The 19,298-nt window shown below is 35.1% G+C and overlaps 1 protein-coding gene and 2 non-coding genes across 3 annotated transcripts; 1 reads left to right on the top strand and 2 right to left on the bottom strand.

Moving 5' to 3' along the window:
* Positions 1-211: 211 nt before the first annotated feature.
* LOC126707828 (RING-H2 finger protein ATL63) lies at positions 212-1,524 on the top strand. Its single transcript, XM_050407619.1, has 2 exons — positions 212-315; positions 411-1,524. Exons 1-2 carry the CDS (start codon positions 212-214, stop codon positions 1,351-1,353), a joined length of 1,047 nt encoding a protein of 348 aa, XP_050263576.1. The 3' UTR covers positions 1,354-1,524.
* Positions 1,525-10,049: 8,525 nt separating this feature from the next.
* On the bottom strand, positions 10,050-10,123 carry TRNAI-UAU (transfer RNA isoleucine (anticodon UAU)). Its single transcript has one exon. It is a non-coding gene; the product is annotated as a tRNA-Ile (tRNA).
* Positions 10,124-19,189: 9,066 nt separating this feature from the next.
* On the bottom strand, positions 19,190-19,298 carry LOC126693253 (small nucleolar RNA R71). The gene has a single exon (XR_007645247.1). It is a non-coding gene; the product is annotated as a small nucleolar RNA R71 (small nucleolar RNA).

Raw genomic sequence — 19,298 nt, forward strand, 5'->3', positions numbered from 1 at the left:
AGAACCTAATAAAAGAATAAACAAAAATGACCATATGTTAGACCTTGGGATCCTATAAAACCCACTAATATAAACAAATATTTTAAAACAGCGCATGAATCCAATAACCCCACCCACCCTCATCTGCCGTCGCCTTCACGAGTCCTTCATTTCTGCACATCTCTTTCTCTCTCCTCTTTTAAGTGCATGAGTCTCATTACCTCCTTGAATGATGGGATTCTTTTTTGACTTCAATGTACCTACACACAAACTCACATTACATGAAAGAGAAAAGAGCGAGCTATTGGGGGTGTTGCTAACTGTACACGCAAATGTGTAGTATAGTCCAGGGCACAATCCCCATATTTTAATCCCTTATAACAACGACTTTATTTTCACGTAAACGTTCTCTCAGTCTCATGCTAAATAAGAAGAAGAAGAAGAAGCAGAAGATTCCATTGGGTATTCTTATACTTTCTTATATCCCCAACCTCTGCATCACAAACACACACACACACACACACACACACCCCCACCATTCTTTACTTACATTTACAAGTCACAATGTTGAGCCCTCCTGACTCTCCAAACCAAACCAACTCACTAAGTCGCGTCTTCAAGAGCATATTCTCTTACGACGGAAATGTCATGCTGGCGGCCGTAATATCTCTACTACTAGTAATTCTCTTGGTCTTGCTTCTCCATGTCTATGCAAAATGGTTCTTGGCTCAATCCCGGGACCGAAGACGACGACGCTCCATAACCGTCTCACATGTCCTCGGCCCCTCTCGTTTCCACCATTTCCACACATTCAACTTTGACACCTCTCTCTCCAACTCTTCAACAAAGGGTCTTGATGCATCGGTCATTGCTACAATTCCTTTGTTTGTGTACAAGTCGGAGGAGCATAAAAATGGGTTGGAATGTGTTATTTGTTTAAGCCCTTTTGAGGAAAATGATGTAGGGAGGGACTTGCCTAAGTGCCATCACGGTTTTCACGTGGAGTGCATTGATATGTGGTTGAGTTCACATGCGAATTGTCCTATTTGTAGAGCTCTAGTGGTGTCTGAGTCTGAGGCTAAGGTCTTGGAAGCACATCAAGATCATGGGAATTCAAGTGCGGAAGTTAGTTTGGAGAGGGTTGAAGTGAGTTTGAGTGAGCATGGGAATTCTCATTCTACATTGGGGGATATTATAATTGATATTCCAAGTTGTGAGAATAATCGGACTGAGAATATTGGAGTGACGGGTGATTCTCTATCAGTATCTTCTCCATCTTCATCTTTGGGTTGTTCGTTGAAGAGGATGCTGAGCAGAAATAAATCGGATCGCAAGGTTTTCCCATCGTCTAATGCGAATCAATTGGGTGCTTGATTGAGAGAGAGAGAGAGAGAGAGATCATTGCCAATGTCAATAGCCAGTTCTAGTTGTATAGATTTCCTGGAAGTTATTATATTTTGTCAGCGTTTTCTCTTTTGATGATGCTACCTTTGTGAAACTTTTCTTTCGGATAGTTCTAATAGTAAGATCTTATACTTGTGTTTATTTTTCGCTAGTACTCATTTGGTTAGTGCTAGTAGCCAATTTGGCGATTTGACTGGTCACTCTTAATTCGTGACTCGTCATGGGATTTTGGGGTTTTATTAATTTTGTGCACTAAAATTCGGTTTGGGCATAGTACACATTATGAGTGGCATTAACTTTCATTTTCCAATAGAAATCCGTGATCATACTTTTATGTGTCTCAAATTTGAACACATTCCGAATTTGCTCAAATTTGAACACATTCCAAATTTGCAATACAAATTATGTGTCCTTTGAAGTAGGGCCATCCCCTTTTGTTAGGTAGCAGTGGGAGAATGGGGAGCTGGGTATTGAACCAAAGATTGCATAATCATTGAGCAATTACTTGAACCCCAAGAGTATTCTGCACACTTTTTTCTAAGAAAATTTTGTCAAGTTAATCACTCTTAAGGTATTTCCTAGCAAAGAAAAAAAATCACTATTACCTAGCAAAAAATAAAAAAACAGTCTATGCTATGGGATCTATTGTTAGTGACACGTATGTTGAATTTTGTGGTATGGGATCTATTATTGGGGTGAATCACCCGGATCTTGAATCAGCTAGTTGGTCATCAACATAGGGACCCAATTAATTCTCCAGATGAGTTGAAAAAAAAAAAAAAGAAAAAAGATTTTGGTGTTGTGGCGCGAAACATAAAAATAAAAATAATTGACATGTTTGTACCAATAAATTGGTAAGAGTTTGTATTTTACAGTGCCTATGAATTTGTATTGTGATACAAAAGGATGGAACTAATGTCGTGGACTGGACAGAAGGACAAAAGCAGTTGTACAGACTTCCATGATATCTGGTCAATGTTTTTGAACCTCGCAATCGCATCAATTATGTGAAGGAGAATGGTCAAATAACTACTGCAATGGTGGACGTGCTCAACATTTAATAGCAATCCTTGCCTGGATCTCTGCCTCATTCAATCAATATATGGTCCCCGTATATGTGTGGCTAGTGGCTACTGGCTACCTCTGAAAAAAATATCTATATTTAAAAAATATAAATAAAAAGAAACTATGGCAGAAATACTTTGAATCCCGTTGAATCTTCTGCTTTTATTGTGGTGGGATATGAAAGCACAAACTGAGGAAATGATGAAACTACTGTTAGCAAATAGCAAATACCCAAATAAGGATTGGCTGCGGAAAATTGTTTCAGTACTGATTCTGAAAATCTTTAAAATGGTCGTGTTTAACATCAGCTTATGATGTGCACTTCTGTCATGAATAAGTGTAGTAACATTTTTTTTTCACTTGATTGAGGTAGCATGTTGTGAGTGATGGATAGTAGGAATAATGTAATAGGTTCATATGAAAGTGTTGTCCACTAGTCACCTCTTATTATCTTTAAAAGTTCTAGAAGAAGTTTTGTGACCCATTACACAAGCTGAAGGAGACCAATATGAAAAGTAATTTTTCACTTTCTCATGGGATAGATATCTTACAAGAAAGAAAGGAAGGAACAGAAAGCGAGAGTGTATGGAAAAAACTGCATATATGATCTATATATATTCTGTATGTACAAAACATACACAAAGGCAATTGACTTAAAAGGGCCTTATTATGAGTAAAAGGATAATTGAGGACATCATAGGGACTTGCGTATAGATGCATTTGAGTACGTTTGTCAAATGCAGGTATGTTGAGTACAACAATTATATGCAAACATCCCCCTTCAAATATCGCAAGTGGAGTGTGGAAACAAGATTCTGGTAAAGGTCTCAGCAAGTTGTTCAACAAAAGGAATCGAGTGGAGATGGAGACTGCCTTGCTAGAAGTCATGGCAAATGAACAGTGACCGCTTCGGGAATTTCTTTTTGAGTGGTCATTAAAAAATTTAAATTTAATAAAATTAAAAAAAAAACTTGAATATATTGACATTGCAAAAAAAAAAAAAAAAAAAAAGCACAAATACATAAAGTTTAAAATTTCATTTTGCAAGTTTTCATATTTTGAAATCGTATTAAAGTTTCACTATCAATACTATCAGTTACATCTTTTTCAATTAAGACAACCAAGCAATCATCAAACTACTAATTTCCGATTCAATTACTAACATATTGCCTAAATAAGTAATAATATAAACACCTATAAAAAAAGTAACAATATAAACAAAATGCATTATCTTTTTTTAAAAATACATTACATAAATCTAACAAATTTAGCTAAAGACTAAAGCAAACACTAACAGACTAGCTGTTTGAAAAATGAGCATTTTTTATATATAAAAAAATAGCGATTTTAAAATATGCACTTTGAAAATACAATTTAAAAAATCACAATTAAATGTTTGATTTGGGCTTTTAGGCTAATTTTTTTGCTTGGGCAAATTTTAATAAGTGCTATGTCTACAATATTTTCAGAACACTTCTACAACAAAGCTTAGGTAGTAAGTTTAAAGTTGTGATTTTCAACTATGGTTTGTTGGTTTTAATTCCGTGTCAAATTTGATTGTATTTTATCAATCTTTTCCCTGTATGTTTGTGGGATTTAATGTAAAGGTTGAGTGTGAGAGTTTGATGAAGAATTATGAAGACAATGAAGTTCGCGACTTGCTCACGACTGACTCGCGGGTGGACAACCCGTGAAAGGTCACGTGAGAAGCACATGCTGGAAACTGAACATTCTCTTGCTAGGTTGTATTTTGTGAGTCACTTTGTGACTTGCCAAACCTGCAAGTGACTCGCTAAACTCTCTACTTGGATGATTATAAAGAGTGCTTTCCTCATTTCATTAGCCACACTATATAAGCCTACATTACTCACAAAATTGTAAGGAGACTTTTAGAGAGAAAACCCTAACAATACACTTGAGGGTGAGACATTGTAAACCCATAATCATCTACACAATTTTTTTTAGTTTTCCTTTACTCCTACCTTTCTAATTACAAATTCTTGAGAGGTTTTTAGCCCAAACATTTACCTCATCCAATTTGAGTATTGAGAGAAGTTTTGGTGTGTGTGGAAAGCATTAGAAGGAGTCATTGATTGGCGGATGCAATTTGGAGCTAATTGCATGATCCAGATAACTAGTGAAGACAAGACTTGGTAAAGTTCATTAGGAGCTGGAACTCGAAGCGTTCAAGTACATTGAGTAGATTAAGCTTGGAGGGTATTTTTAATATCCTTGTACTCCAACTTTATTCACTAGTGGATCATTTCGGCTTGGTAGGCCGCGGAGAGGTTTTTTATTGAGTACTTCGGTTTCCTCTTCGATAACATGTGTTGGTGTTATCTTGTGTTTGCATCTCTCTTTTCTTACTCTTTGTGCTTTATATTTATTGTTTATTGTTTATCTTTATGCACTAGAGAGTGGTTCCGGTTTATTGTGTTTCATTTGCTCTTGTTTCGTATTTAGTTAAGTAGAGTAAAAACAATTTAGCCGTAAATTTAAAATTGGGGTCTAAACAAGTTATAGTGTATTACACTCTTGAGCTTTTAGTAAATTTTTACTAGTTTTAATTTGAACCTATTATTAAAATTATTTTTTTGTTCACTAGTAACAACTTGCTACTTCGTATTTATTATGAAAGTGTTGTGGACATAGCTTTTTTTGCAATCTTTTTTGTTCAGCATTCAACGAACTAAAATTTTGAAGAGATTGAATTTTATTTTTAATGGGCTCAAATTTTTATTTAGGGTGGTCAAGGTTTTTTATTTTATTTTATTTTATTTTATTTTTTAAGGGTGGTCAATGACTCACATTAATTTAAAATTCAATTTTTTTTAATTAAAGATATTTTAAAAAATATTTCAGGTCAAGGTGGTCATGTGACCACCCTGAGTAACACTTGGCGTCGTCCTTGCAAATGAAGTGGTAGTCAATCTTATGTTTACTTTGCTAATGGAAGACGTTGTGTGCAATGTGGATAGAACTATGATTATCATAGAAGAGAGGAGTGCCGGTGGTTTGAAGAGCACCCATATCAATGAGAAGCAATTGAAGCCACAAAAGCTCATATATAGCATTAGCAAGGGCACAATACTAAAAAAGGTAGGAGGGAGGAGGTCTTACCTAAGTGAACCTTGAAGATCAAGGTCTAGTGGAGGCTCAAACAGTTGTAATGGAGCTAGATTTAGGTTAGATGAGCCAGATGGAGGGACAACTGTTAAGCTATATAATCTATAGCAAGTTTAGAAACAAACTTATGGGTAAAGGGAAATGGAAGGATTAGTGAATATGGAGGCAAGGATGAGGGGGATTGAAAAAAGTGTGAGACACTAGAGAAGGTCTGATGGGTTCTAACAACAATAATCTTTGAGTGACACTATAACTATGAAAACGACAAAGGCTAGATTGAGGCTTAGGTTTTCATGTGAAGAGTAACAAAATAGGCACATGAGGAAGTAGGAGCAATTTCAAACCGGATCATGAAGAAGTTCAAAAAGGGATTTGTTATGAGTGATGGGTTAAGGGAGACAGTTGATAATATGGACAGTAGTGAATGCGCCTCACAATATAATCGATCAGGTATAGAGGAGGAGATAAGGAGGGTGCGGATGGTATCAAGGATGTGGTGGTGTTTGCATTCGCGCGACACAATCATTTTGTTGTGAGGAGCAAGGACAGGACTAGTAAGGGACAATGCCAATTTTGTCCAAAAAGAAGAGAAATGATTTGTCATTATATTCCTAAACACTTTTTGAATGAAAGATTAATATTAGGGGGAAAATGTGTTCGAATCATTTTATGAAAAGTGGGATAAATATGCAAAAGTTAAGACCGATACTTTAAAAGATAGACCTAAGCGTATCAAAAAATAATCATTAACAAAATTGAGTAACAAGATTCCCTCTAAATGGGAAATGGGAATTGGGGTTGGACCATTAATATTAAAGTGTACAAGATCAAATGGTTTGGAGGAAATAGATTCACTTTCATCAAATGGTAAAAGAGTTTCTTTTCCAAGATGACAAGTGATATAACCAAAGTTTTGAAATTTAATTAAACTTAGATAACTCTGAGAAGACAATAACTAAAGGCAAGATAGAGACACATGACCTTACCTAAAACGGAATGCCATAAGTTTGAAGGGAGAGTGGCAGTAATGGTGGAGGATGTTGGATAAGAGGGAACCTGCAAAAAAGGAGAGCTCAAACAGGTGTCTTCCCTAACAACCTGTCTTAAGAAACAGGCCCATCCATGGACCCTACACATCACAACCACGATTAGAAAAGTGTATCTCAAGACCAATTTCACATAGTTATCTAGTAGAGCGGAGATTGAGAGAACTTCGAAACAAGGTATGTATCACGAATGGATAGTGCGAGTAAAGGAACAAAACCAAGGTGACTAATAGGCATGTATGAACCATTAACAGTATATATAATAGGGTTGGAAGTTAAGGATAGTTTGTGAGCCGTATTGGATATCATGCGATTGCAACATGCAAAGAATAAACTAGGAAGAGTTACCCAAGGTGACTAAAAAGGTTGTGAAAGAACAAGATAAAGCCTAGTGGATTAGGGTCTTAAAATCAACTGTAGTGAGCAAAGGAATTGAAGGAAGAGCAATAGAATGATTGAGTGAAGAAGGATCAAAGGTACTAATAAAAGCAGCCTAGTTTTGGGGGGGGGGGGGGGGGGTGGTGTTTGTGGGGGTGTCCAGGACCAGTTCCTCTAATGTCTTTTGTGACTGTAAAAAACAACATGACGAATGTGGTGAGTTCCAGTTAACTAAACTGGTAAAGTATCTTGTCGTCAAAAGACTATATTGGTGATTATCCATATTTTGTAATACCTTACAATATCTCTTGTTGCCAAAGGGCACTTGAGGAACTAGTCCCAAAACACCTCCTTAATTATAATTTGTTATGAAAAAAAAAATCATTTTTGATCCCTATATATTTAGGTTCTAGTTATGTAAAGTCTCTTCCAGTGAAAAGAAAAATCACTTTTATAATTCCTTGTGAGTTGAAAGACACTGTTGGTATGTCATTCATATTTTGTAATACCTTTTAGTTTGTTTTTACAAATGATTTTTTGAAATTATTTTTAAAAATATTTTCTTTAATGGAGTAGAATTGACAATGTGAATAATATACCAATATAGTGATTTCTTTTCCAAAACAAATTATAAGGTATTACAATATAAACACACACACCCTAATATAGTTTTTTTTTTTTTTTTTTTTTTTTTTTTCCCTTCTTCTTATGGGTACCAATATAGTCTTTCAACTTACAAGACATATGACCAAAAATCTTGTAACTCAATAACATAATCTGATCTCTTTTATGGGAAGAGGAACATGGCTCAATCCCCCCCCCCCCCCCCCAAAATGGTTGTAATGATCCTATTATTTTCTAACATAAAATAAAAAACCTTACAAGAAATATGTCAAGAGCCTCTTCCCCCATTATTGTAACTATAGGAGAACAAAGTTCGTCCCATTCCAAACCTGGGCTGAGCACCATTAGCCATGGGCCCATCCCATGAATGAAAGTCCCGAGCTAATCTACTCAGGTCATTGTTCTTTGTAGCACCCGAGTAGACATCCTATATCCCCCGAGGAAGAGAAGTAGTGCCTCAGAGGAGTCTGCCAATTGAGCATAAGATTTGGCATCAAGTTCAAGTAATGAGGAAATCATGCTAGCAACAGAACAATGGGCCCTACCTCTGACATAGGATTAGACATGCTAGAACAGTAGCCTAGACTTAAAAGACCACTCAGTCATCGCGGTTGGAGGGACTCACATGCCAATGGGATATTCTCTCATCATTTTAGGTCCACTAACGAAAGGGTATAAAAAGGGGAGAAGGGGTTAGGTCCAAGGGTTGGAGCATCTTTTAGGGGAGAGAAACACGAGAGAAAGAGGGAGAAATCATCAATCGTTATTGGGGAAAGGTGTTCTAGATTGGAACACTTAAAGGATACCTTGGCTGCCTAATATCCTTCTCAAGCAGCCATAATTTTAGCTATCAACCATCTCACAACGGGTTCTATTCACCAACCACCAACCAAACTTCTCTTTAGACCTCTCATCGTGCGCTATACCCTTAAACAATATACAAATTAATTGAGGGTCTAGGCCCAACGACTCAAATAATGTTGTGAGTTAGGTCCCCATAGTAACTATTGAATTATTTAATTAAAAAAAGGGTAAAATACTATTTTGGTCTCTAAACTTTATCAAAAGTTTGTTTTTCATCTCTAAACTTTAAGAAGTTCTTTTATTGTCCTTAAACTATTGAAAAGTTCTTTTATCGTCCTTAAACTATTGAAAATGTTTTATTCATGTCCTTAAACTTTACCAAAAGTTTTTTTTCATCCTTAAACTATGAAAAAAAGTTCATTTTTAAATCCCTTTTTTGTCTTGAAACTATTGAAAAAACTCTTTACAAAGTTTAGAGATGAAAAAAGAACATTTTAAAGTTTAGAGACAAAAAAAAAAAAAAAAAAAATTGTAAAGTTTAGGGTCTAAAATAGTATTTTATCAACAAAAAAAAAAAAAAAAAAAAATATTACAAGAGATAATCAGATAATGATCCAAGAAACATGAGGGCTAAGGCTTGATCATGGCATTTCGAACAATGTTGCAAAAATTAGCACAAGAAGTCTTGAACTCTGACAAAAAGAAATTAGCACTATATGGTCTATTGTCTTTTTGGTCAAAAGTTGAGCATTGTTCAATTCCCAAACTCCTAATTGAATAACTTGATTGACACTCAAAAAAAAAAAGTATGAGTTATGGGTTCTTTTCCTTGTTAGTTTTTATGGGTATAATAGGGGGAAATTTGCAATTTAACATGATTTTGAAGCTATGTTGTAAACCAGAATCTCGAGTTTGGTGACAAAAATTGAGGCTCTCAAACTCAAGTTTTATTGCTGGCATGGAAGATTTAGCCACATGGAACTCAAGTTGGAGAGACTCGAGTTCCATAAAAGCAGATTTGAAGAAGGACAAGGAGAAAAGGAGAAGAAGAAGAAGAAGAAAAGAAGATCCGAATCAAAAAAAAGAAGAAGAAGAAAACTTGGAGAAGAAAACCGGATCTGAAGAAGAAGAAGATCTGGAAATGGAAAACGCAGGCGATGTAGAATGCTAAAGAAAGAAGAAGAAAATCTTGAGATGGAGAAGACAGGTGATGGAAAATGCCAAAGAAGAAGATACAGAGGATCCTGAGATTGAAGAAGAACGTGAATTGCACAGGAACTCGAGTTTCACGTGGATATTTTTTCCACATCACCTTACCATTACTTGCAACTCGAGTGTTAGAGACTTGAATTCTACATTGAACTTGAGTTTTAGAATCTCAAGATGCTAATTTGCTTAATAGTTTTGCAAACTTGACAACTAATTAAAATGTTTCAAAAATAATGCTAAATGCAAAAAAAATAAAAAATAAAAAATTCGGTATAATAGATTCCCTGCTTTCTGAATCGGACGAAATGCATATGAGTCTGCTGCTTTGTTGGATTTGGGCCTGTTATGGTCCAGAGTCATAAGGCCCTATTCTTAAAGTGTAACAACAAAAAAAGGACCCAAGAAGCTGAAAATTGGTCCCGGCGGGGCTCGAACCCGCGACCTTCGGCTCATAAGACCAACGCTCTAACCAACTGAGCTACGGGACCTTGTTGGCAACAATAAGTTTTGTTAATTAAATATTCAAATTCTTTTTTTTTGCCTTATCCATATCAGTCGAAACGAATCAAACGATCGACCACTTTTTTTTGTTTTTTTAGCTTGCATGTGTTAGTTATTTTTATATTATTTTATGTATGTTGAACCCGCTACTAAATTGAAATCCTTCTAAAAAAAACATTTCAGTGTTGTCATGTGATTATCCAATTCTATCAACAATAAATATTTCTAGGTCATTTTTCTGACCTGAATCTTATCAACCTCATTGATCATGACGAAACTGCTCTATTCTAATTTTTTGATAAATAAGTATTCTATGCTAGTTCATTAGCTCTTTAGTATATATATTTTTCATTAATTGCCAAATGCCTTGGTGAGGTTTTTTTTTTTTTTTTTTTCCTCAAGGATTATTCCTTAAAATATATATATATATATATATATATATATATATATATTGCTCACACTTGCAAGTGCACTCAAACTCTTTTCCCAATTTACTTAGATATGTCCCCTTCTATTCATAATATTAGCTAATTTTAGGTGTGAGCCTTTGACTATGCAATTAACCTAAATATATTCACTTTTGACAAACGAAAGTATCCAAATCTTTTTGAATATCTGACTATTCATTCGAGTAAATGCAGTCCCCCTGCCCACACACCCTAAGTTATTACAGGGAAGAATGCTTTAGAGGTGACCTCAAGATATTTATAAGATAATTTGAATTCAGGATCTCATGAATATCACGAGGCCTTAGAAATCACTTAATACATTTTATGGCTTCCAAACATATTTAATAGATTTTCCTTATACGATAAATATGTGGCAATATATTAATGTCATGGTGAATAAAAAACTTCAAAGTAAAATATGTTAGGGATTAAACTTTGATTGTGGAATAAATAGAGGTGGCAAAATCTGACATGACCTACGAATATGACACGAAATTAATAGGTTATGGGTTTAGGCTTAACAGGTTTGTGTCATATTTGGGTTGACACGACAAACTTGTTTAATAAACGAGTTGTGTTCATGTCCAACCCAAAGAACCTATTTGACTCGTTTAACTAAATAGCATTTACTAATATATCCTTTAAAACCTAGGTATATAAATTTATTAGTTGTTGTGGTTTATTTTGTTTGACATATTGTGATTGATTATTTGTAATATTAAGATATGATTAATTTTGAATGATTATTTATGATGCAGTTACTCATTAGTTCTGAATTTTATATTAAAAAGGTCTATTTGTTTGGTTTTTCATAGTTCAAATCAATTGAGTTAATACTAAAATTTGTATTTTTTTTCTCGTTTTCCTAAGATCTGATAAATAGATCGACATGACTGACCCGTTTAATAAACAGGTTGTGAACTCTTCACAATATTTTCTTTTATAAAAGCTATTCTTTCTAATGGCCAAATTATAAAGTTCCAAAAATTATATATATATATATATATATATATATATATATTAATAGCCAAAACTTAGAAAATTCAATTAAATTTTAATTGGGTTCTCAATTTTACGCTACGTGTCCCATTTAATTTTTATTTTTGTGTTATGAATTATTGTGTGTAAAAATTGAAGAGTCCAAATCCAATTAGATTCTAAATTGGATTTCAATTAGAGTCCAATTTTTCGTCACATGTCAATCTAAGTTTTTAATTTTTGTGGCAAGTAAATTATTTGGTGCAAAAACCAAAGAGTCTAAAACCAATTAAATTCTAAATTATATATATAAATTCTAAAATATGTAATGAGAAATCATTACATATTTTTTAAATGTATGGTTTAAAAAAAGTGTAAGCTAATACCATATATAATTAGAACATTTTCTTTAAAAAAATGTATAATTTGAACTGTATAATTGTGATTGTTTTTAATTGTACCCGTACATATGCACGGGGTTACACACTATAGATACCTATTTTTGTGAGACATTTTTTTACAAGCCCAATTCATGTATTATGTTTTATTTTATTCTTTTAAGCATAGCCCAAGCCTATGCGACTTATTGGGGAAATTGAAGAAGTGTAGTTTGGAGGGTATGGGTCGGTTTCTTTCGAACCTTTTGCATGAGCCTAGCCTATGCTTACTACCAAGTGGGTAAGGGATACTAGTAGTACCTCAGGCTCATGGAGGAGGTCTTGTACCTAAAATTTCCACCCTAAAACAACTTTTATACTCTGACTGACTGTGGCCAAAATTTCTGCCTAAACCCTTTTTTCCTTTAAAAATGGTTGGCTCTTATTGGCCAACTTCAGCTGCTAGCTCTCATTCAGGTGAGCCCCCTAATGGTCTAAAACAACTTAAAAAGGGAAGCCAATGAGGGTTTAGTCAAATTTTTCCCAAATTATGCATAAAGCAAAGTAACTCTTTTACCCAACTAAAGTAAGTCTGAACCAAACATCAACTTAGCACCTTGGAGGTCCATAGCCTTATCCTTTAGCCTAAAAACTAGTCATTAAGGACACCTAAAGGTTGTTATAAAACTCACCCTTCAGCTTAAAACAAAGGGAATGAGGTTTTCTTCTGAGAGAAACACCCAAAGCTCAATAAAAGAGTCTCTCTTCAGCTAATAAAACAAAGCCCATGTTTTAACCATAGAGCTGAAACTTTAGAGTAAAAGCCCATTCAGCCAACTAAAATTCTCACAATTCTGATCCTTGGGGGTGGAAATATGGGTACAGGGGAACCTTCCCTCTCTTCCTCACAACCTCTCTCAATTTCCTCTTCTTGCTGATTATGGTTGAAGTTTCAGACCTGTGTACTTTTTCTGCATTTTCTTGTATTTCAGTTATGGCATTTTGATTTCTCTCTTATTAAAGCACCATTAGCCTTTTATTGATTATACATTTGGAATTTTGGGCTTAACTCTTATTGAGGTCCAAAATATTACAAGTATTGAAATCCAAAACTAATGAGCCCTTAAGGATAGGAAAGACCGAATCCGTGAGCTAAGGCCCATTTAAAATGGGTAAAAGGAATCCCAAGCTCATGAATAAGTAAGCCTTGGGCCTTAGAGATGGAAGAAAAAGTAGAGGAAGCTAGGCCTAGCCTCTATGAGAAGAACCCCCAAGGAGCCCAAAAAGAGACTAGACCAAGATACCGAAGAGCTGCCAAAACCAGGGAGGGGATCCTTGGGAAGTGCAGGAAACAATCAGCTGGGAGTTGGGCAGCTCAGGGAAGCATGCTCATGGGCATAAGGAACAAAGAAAGACATGTCCCATCAGCCGCCTGCAACTTAGAAGAAAAGACATTGGAAATAGCTGATGGCTTAGTGATAATACCTTAAAATGTATACTTGTTATATATTTATGTGGGTGTTATCTCCTTATTACTATGCTTAATTTGTATAATTAAGCCATGATTTGCATTAGTTCCTATTATTTATTTTTACATAATTTCTTGAATAAGATGCTATTCATTGTGTGTAATTTTTTACTTTCAGGAAATCATGTGAAAAAGATGAATTTACAGGAATTTGTGAGAGAATGGAGGCCAAAGGACTATGCTTAAATGTCTAAAGAGGTGCAGCTGGAGTGCTTGAATCGTCTACCATGATTGGAAGCTTCAAATAAGGAAAAAAATCAAAGAGGCAGAATTTGAAAAGGAAAAATCTGATTTGAGCATTGATCAGTATTTTGGGCGTATCTCTCTCCTCAAAAATCCAATTGACACAAGGTTAGATGGGTTGGAACCGTGACTTAGATATATACAACTTTCCAGTTTTGAGTTTTCTGAAATTCTCAATTTTCAAAGGCCTAAATTAACTCACAAAAACCTGGACAGAAATTAAAAATAGAAAAAGTTTTATTTTCTTTGGGACACTTAGACATTAGGGTTTTGAAGGGAGGTTGGTAGAACGAATTTTGGCAAGGAAAACCTTGTATTTTTCTTTCTCTAATGGTAGCCTAAACTCTTTGCTAGGGCTTGGGGTTATGTTTCTTCTATATGGTATGAATATTCAATGTGATTTTTTCTAGGATTTTATTAACAACATATTTGATTGTTCAATTAGATTTCTTTTGATGTATTAGTTCTTCCATGCTTTCAATAAGTTCAATCATGTTTTTCTTATTGTTTAGAAGAATTTCTAATAGTTTCAAATAGAAATCAGGTTTTAAAATGAATGAGTTTTTTCTGAAAACTTTTCTAACCGCATTATTAATCGAGGTTATCATGCGTTCTTGGATTGTCTCAGTTCAACCGAATCATAAGTTTTTAATTGTATAAGAACAATCAATTATGAAATAGATATTTTCTTAGATCACAAAGAATTTCATATTGATATAGGGAAACACTCCGATGCCCTAGTATTTACATTATTGATTTAAATTAGTTTTTATTATTATTCTTGTTAACAATCACCAAGCAAAAATATTTTTCTTCTTCACCCAAATTGTTATTTAATTATATTGTCTTTGAATTTACCCTGCTCCTTGTGGTTCGACCTCGGTACTCCGAGAATTATATTGCTACAATCTCCTACACTTGGGAGTGAACAAGCACTTAGGAACCATCACCTATGAAGGGAAGCCTGGTACCTCGAGAAGAGTAGTAAGGTGAACCATAAAGGAAGGTGGCAAGGGATCTTACAGTCTAACAGGGGGGAATCTGCCTATTTAGAGAGAGAGAGAGAGAGAGAGAGAGAGAGAGAGGATAAGGCAGCCAAAAGGGGGGGGGGGGGGTTTGGAAAGCCTTTCTAGAAGTTTTGGAAAAAGAGATTAAAAGTCAATCCCTATAACCCCCCAAAAGAGGAAGGTCAGCTGGGGACTTTTTGGAGGGAAGCCTCAAAAGAAGAATATAGTGAGAAAATGAGGAAAGGACCAGCCACTAATGTTACTGACACAAAATTGGTTTTGGTACCCAGAGTAGCAAGAAGAGGGATCTCAGTCAGGCCAAAGGACATGCAATAAGAAGAATCAACATCAAGGCCTTAGGACCTTGATGTGTCCTTTTGAAGCCTTGAGAAGAGGACGTTGGCTGACACATGGGAAAGCCAAGGTGTATATTTAGATTTCCAACAAAAGCTATTAAAAAATTCAATAAAACCAGGTATTATCTTTGTAACCAATGGTCCAAGCCCATGGGATCCCGAGTTAGTAGTAAGGGAGAAATGATTTGGTCGGTAGGGGAGTGGTTTCTGGTGAAAGGAGAATCCCAAAGTTTTCCCTTGGTTCATATATTTGCTTGGAATGCATAAACCAATGGAAAACTTAGTTTCTCCATGTGCATGACATCTTCCCACAATTTCCTCTCAATTGTCATTTTCAATCAAAGCTGTCATCCATTACATTGAGTAGCCCACCCACTCCTTTGGCTTTTCAAGAAGGAATCTTTCATTTGTAGCTAAAGTTAAATGCCCCTTTTGAGTTATAATTGCCTAATTAAGCTAAACCTCTGCCTAATGCACTTTTTAAGATTTCAGAGGACATGGTTTTACCCAGCAGACCAAGGACGACCTTGCTTGGGGTACCAGACCATGTCTACTATAAAAGGAACACTAAGGCATAGTAGAAGGGATAGGGGGAATAGGGATTCAAATGGAGGAAAAATGGGAGAGTTCAGAGGTTCAAAAAGATAATTCTTAGAGGTTTAAGAGCCCAGCAAGGGAGAGAAAAGAGCCAAGGGGGAGGAATTTGTCCCATATCATTGAGATCATTCAAAATATCACTTAGTCTCTAAAGAAACATAGGCCAAAACATGCACACATTAGATATCATTCTCTCTCACAAAATCCTCCTCACTTGACTATCTTGGAAGGCAATGCCCAAGCAAAGCTACTTGGACTTGCGTTCCAAATCCCACAAGTCTTGTACAAAAGCACTAAGTCTATGAGAATTGGGGCCAGGATCCTCGTGACTGACTCATTCTTATGAATTTATTTACATATATGTATATATATTAGAATGTATATCCTAATCTGAAAAGACTAACAATTATTTGAAGATATGTGTATGTTGTTCTTGTATAGGACCTATAGAGGTAAAGGGAAAGGAAAAAACTCCATTGCATAATAAGCTTGGAGAAAGATCCTATAGTTCAAGGAATTAGAGATTCTAGGTTCCATGGATTACAGACCTAGTACCCCTAGGAGCCATGACATCATGTTCAGGATTCAATGACATCACGCTCGGGGAACCAAGTGAAGGGACTCTTTTAAATGTTCACACAATAAAAGATAAGTCTTAAATATTTTATTTCAATCTCCTTCTTATTGTGAATATTATGAATAATTATTTTACTTATTTCGTAAGAGTAAATGGTCATTTTATAACACTAAAACACTTATAATGGTATTTTATTGATTAGAAGGAAATCACATTTTTGCCTTGAGGAACTTTACGTGACTTGCGCACAAATTGGTTCATATAACGACTCCAATAGGCCGCGAAGAACCAGACCCAGTCCAACCATCCATCCTTAGAGGCCCAAAATCCCTTGTCATCAATGGACTTGGGTACTTTCCAAAAAAGGAACCCACAACTCTCCACAAATAAATTTTTTTAAAGAACCCAATGGGAGATTTGGGCTAATTTTGCATTTTTGGCCCTTGTTGCAAAAACGTCCCCGACATTTTGGTGACTTCGCTGGGGAGTCAAGTAGTTGAAACAAGAGAAGTCATATCTTTGAAGATGCTTAATCAACAAGAAATAGTGTTTCTCATGCCAACTTGCCATTCCAAGAGGAGTATGATGCTTCACTTCAGCAAGAAGAACATTATGAATTCCAGCAAGAAGTAATTGGTCCATAGCTTGTCAAGTTACTGTAGATGATCCAAAGTTTGCAACAAATCTGCTCTAACCTTGTAGAAACCATCCAAGAATTAAAGGACATCAAGGATGGAGGGGGAACTAACTCTCTTATTCAAAGCTTGAAAATGCAAAAATGGTAAGCCGCAAGTCTAACTGCAAAGGGAAGGAAGGCAGTAACCAATAATTAACGAAGCGAAGTTCTAAACATCAATTTCAACCCAAGAACTCCCAACGACAATGCTAAAAGCTCATTGATGTGCATGAAATATATACAATAAAGTACTCGCATATCTACATATTTAGCCTTACTTTAATGTTATTTTGTGACTGATTATATAATATCTTTGTGTTGTAGGTAACAAGGGCTTTACATGCAAAGTGGGGCTAGGCCAATTGAATCAAGCCAACTTATATTCAGCCAGACATGAATTCAAGAAAAGACCAATCCAATTAAATTTAAGTCCAATTGGAGCAAGGAATCAAAAGAAATTTGCACCAAATCCAAGTCCAATTCGGATTAGGATTCCAGACTGCACATCAGTTAGTATTTTTGGCATAACTTTCGGCTCAGATGTCCAATCAAGATGATTCAAGTTGGGCTGAAAAGTTAACTTAAAGGGATACAACTTTGTAGTTTAGAAAAAGTCCAAATTCTGAAGTTAAATGGGCCAAAACTGTCGGTTAAGTGAAGCCTAAAAATCTGGGTTTTTCTGCAAACGGGAATTCAACTTGTAATAGGATTCCTTGACCTATTTAAAGGCTTTTTAGGGCAAAATTCAGGGAGGCGGAGGCTAGTGCTAGGGCTGAGGGTTGAATGTATAGAGAGTGCGGCTACTTCTTTGGTTTTCTTCTATGACAGTTAGTTTTATTTTATTTGTCTAGCTTAATGTTTAGTATTTTAGTTTTGTGTTTCCTTTCAATTACCATGTGTAGCTAAATTTATAATTAGGGTTGAGGATGAAACCTTGTTAAGGATTTTCAGTAATATTTATGTGATTTGATTTTTCCCACAATAGTTATTCTTTAATGATTTAAATTGTTCTTGCTTCATATCAATTGACTAAGATGGGATTCTAGATATGAGTTCAATCATGTTTTTCTCATGATTTAGGATTTGTCTTAATTAATTGAATGCTTGGTTTATTAATTCTTGATTATAAAATTGGATATCGCTTGTGATTTGTCTGTCAATGGATACAATTTATGATTTGATTTTTAGAATTGGATGTATCTTGTGATTTGTTTGGCTACGGATACAATTGATGATTTGATTTTATACTTAAGAAGCGAAGAAGAACATGCTTTTGATTTTTAAAATAAGGATTTTAATGATGATATTTTCCATGATAGCAAGATTGATTTCTAGATTATCATGCAGTGGTTGGGAAAAATTATGATCATAAATATATGCTGATATGATTTACAAGGCGGATCCCAAAACCTTAATTCCTTTCTCTTGATTGTTTACATCTTTTTATTGCTTTATATCTTTTGCTTAGTTTAACTATTTGCTTAATTTTATTATTTGCTTAGTTTATTTTATTGCAACCAACCAATTTTTATTTAAACTAGATTAGGATTAATTTGGTTAAGGTTTAATTAATTTTCCTACGTTCATACAAGTTCCTGTGGGTTTGATCTCGTTCTTGTCCAACTATACTTCGTACGGTTCGTACACTTGCGAGTATTTTAAAATTTCACAACAAGTTTTTGGCGCCGTTGCCGGGGACTTGGTTAGGAAAATAAATTAGGTCTTAATCGAATTTTTCCTTCTACTAGTTGTAGTTAAAATTTATTTATTTTTTAAATTAAAAAAAAAAAACAAAAAAAAAATATTTATTTCTTTGTGCTTGGTGTATGAGAACTTGGATACGTGATAAAGAAAATTGTCTTGTTAGTTTTGATTATCCATCCATAATGGGAGAAATAGGAGATGATTCAAAAACTCTTAGGGAGTTGTTCTCACCCATAACCACCAACCCTCCACCTTGCATAGTATTGCCTGCAACCACTGCTGCACATTTTGAGTTGAAGCCACAGATAATCCACCTTCTTCCTACTTTTCATGGATTGGATAGAGAAGATCCTTATATCCATGTGAAGGATTTTCTTGAGATTTGTGCTACTTGTAAGTTTCAGAATTTCACTGATGACACTGTTCGCTTGCGTTTATTCCCTTTTTCCTTGAAGGATAAGGCAAAAGCATGGCTTAATTCTTTGTCACCTGGATCTATCACTTCATGGGAACTGTTGGTCACAAAATTCCTTTCTAAATTTTTCCCAATGGCCAAGACCAATGCTTTGAGGAGAGAAATTGCAGATTTTTATCAGGATGAACAAGAGAAATTTTATGAGAGTTGGGAGAGATTTAAGGACTTGATCTTAAAGTGTCCTCATCATGGTTT

Source organism: Quercus robur, chromosome 1 (assembly GCF_932294415.1).
Source record: "Quercus robur chromosome 1, dhQueRobu3.1, whole genome shotgun sequence".
NCBI lineage: Eukaryota > Viridiplantae > Streptophyta > Magnoliopsida > Fagales > Fagaceae > Quercus > Quercus robur.

Coding starts and splice junctions, on each gene's coding strand:
- LOC126707828 (XM_050407619.1), top strand. CDS start 212: ATGGGATTCTTTTTTGACTTCAATGTACCTACACACAAACTCACATTA. Junction 316..410: donor CTAACTGTACACGCAAATGT/GTAGTATAGTCC, acceptor ATGCTAAATAAG/AAGAAGAAGAAGAAGCAGAA.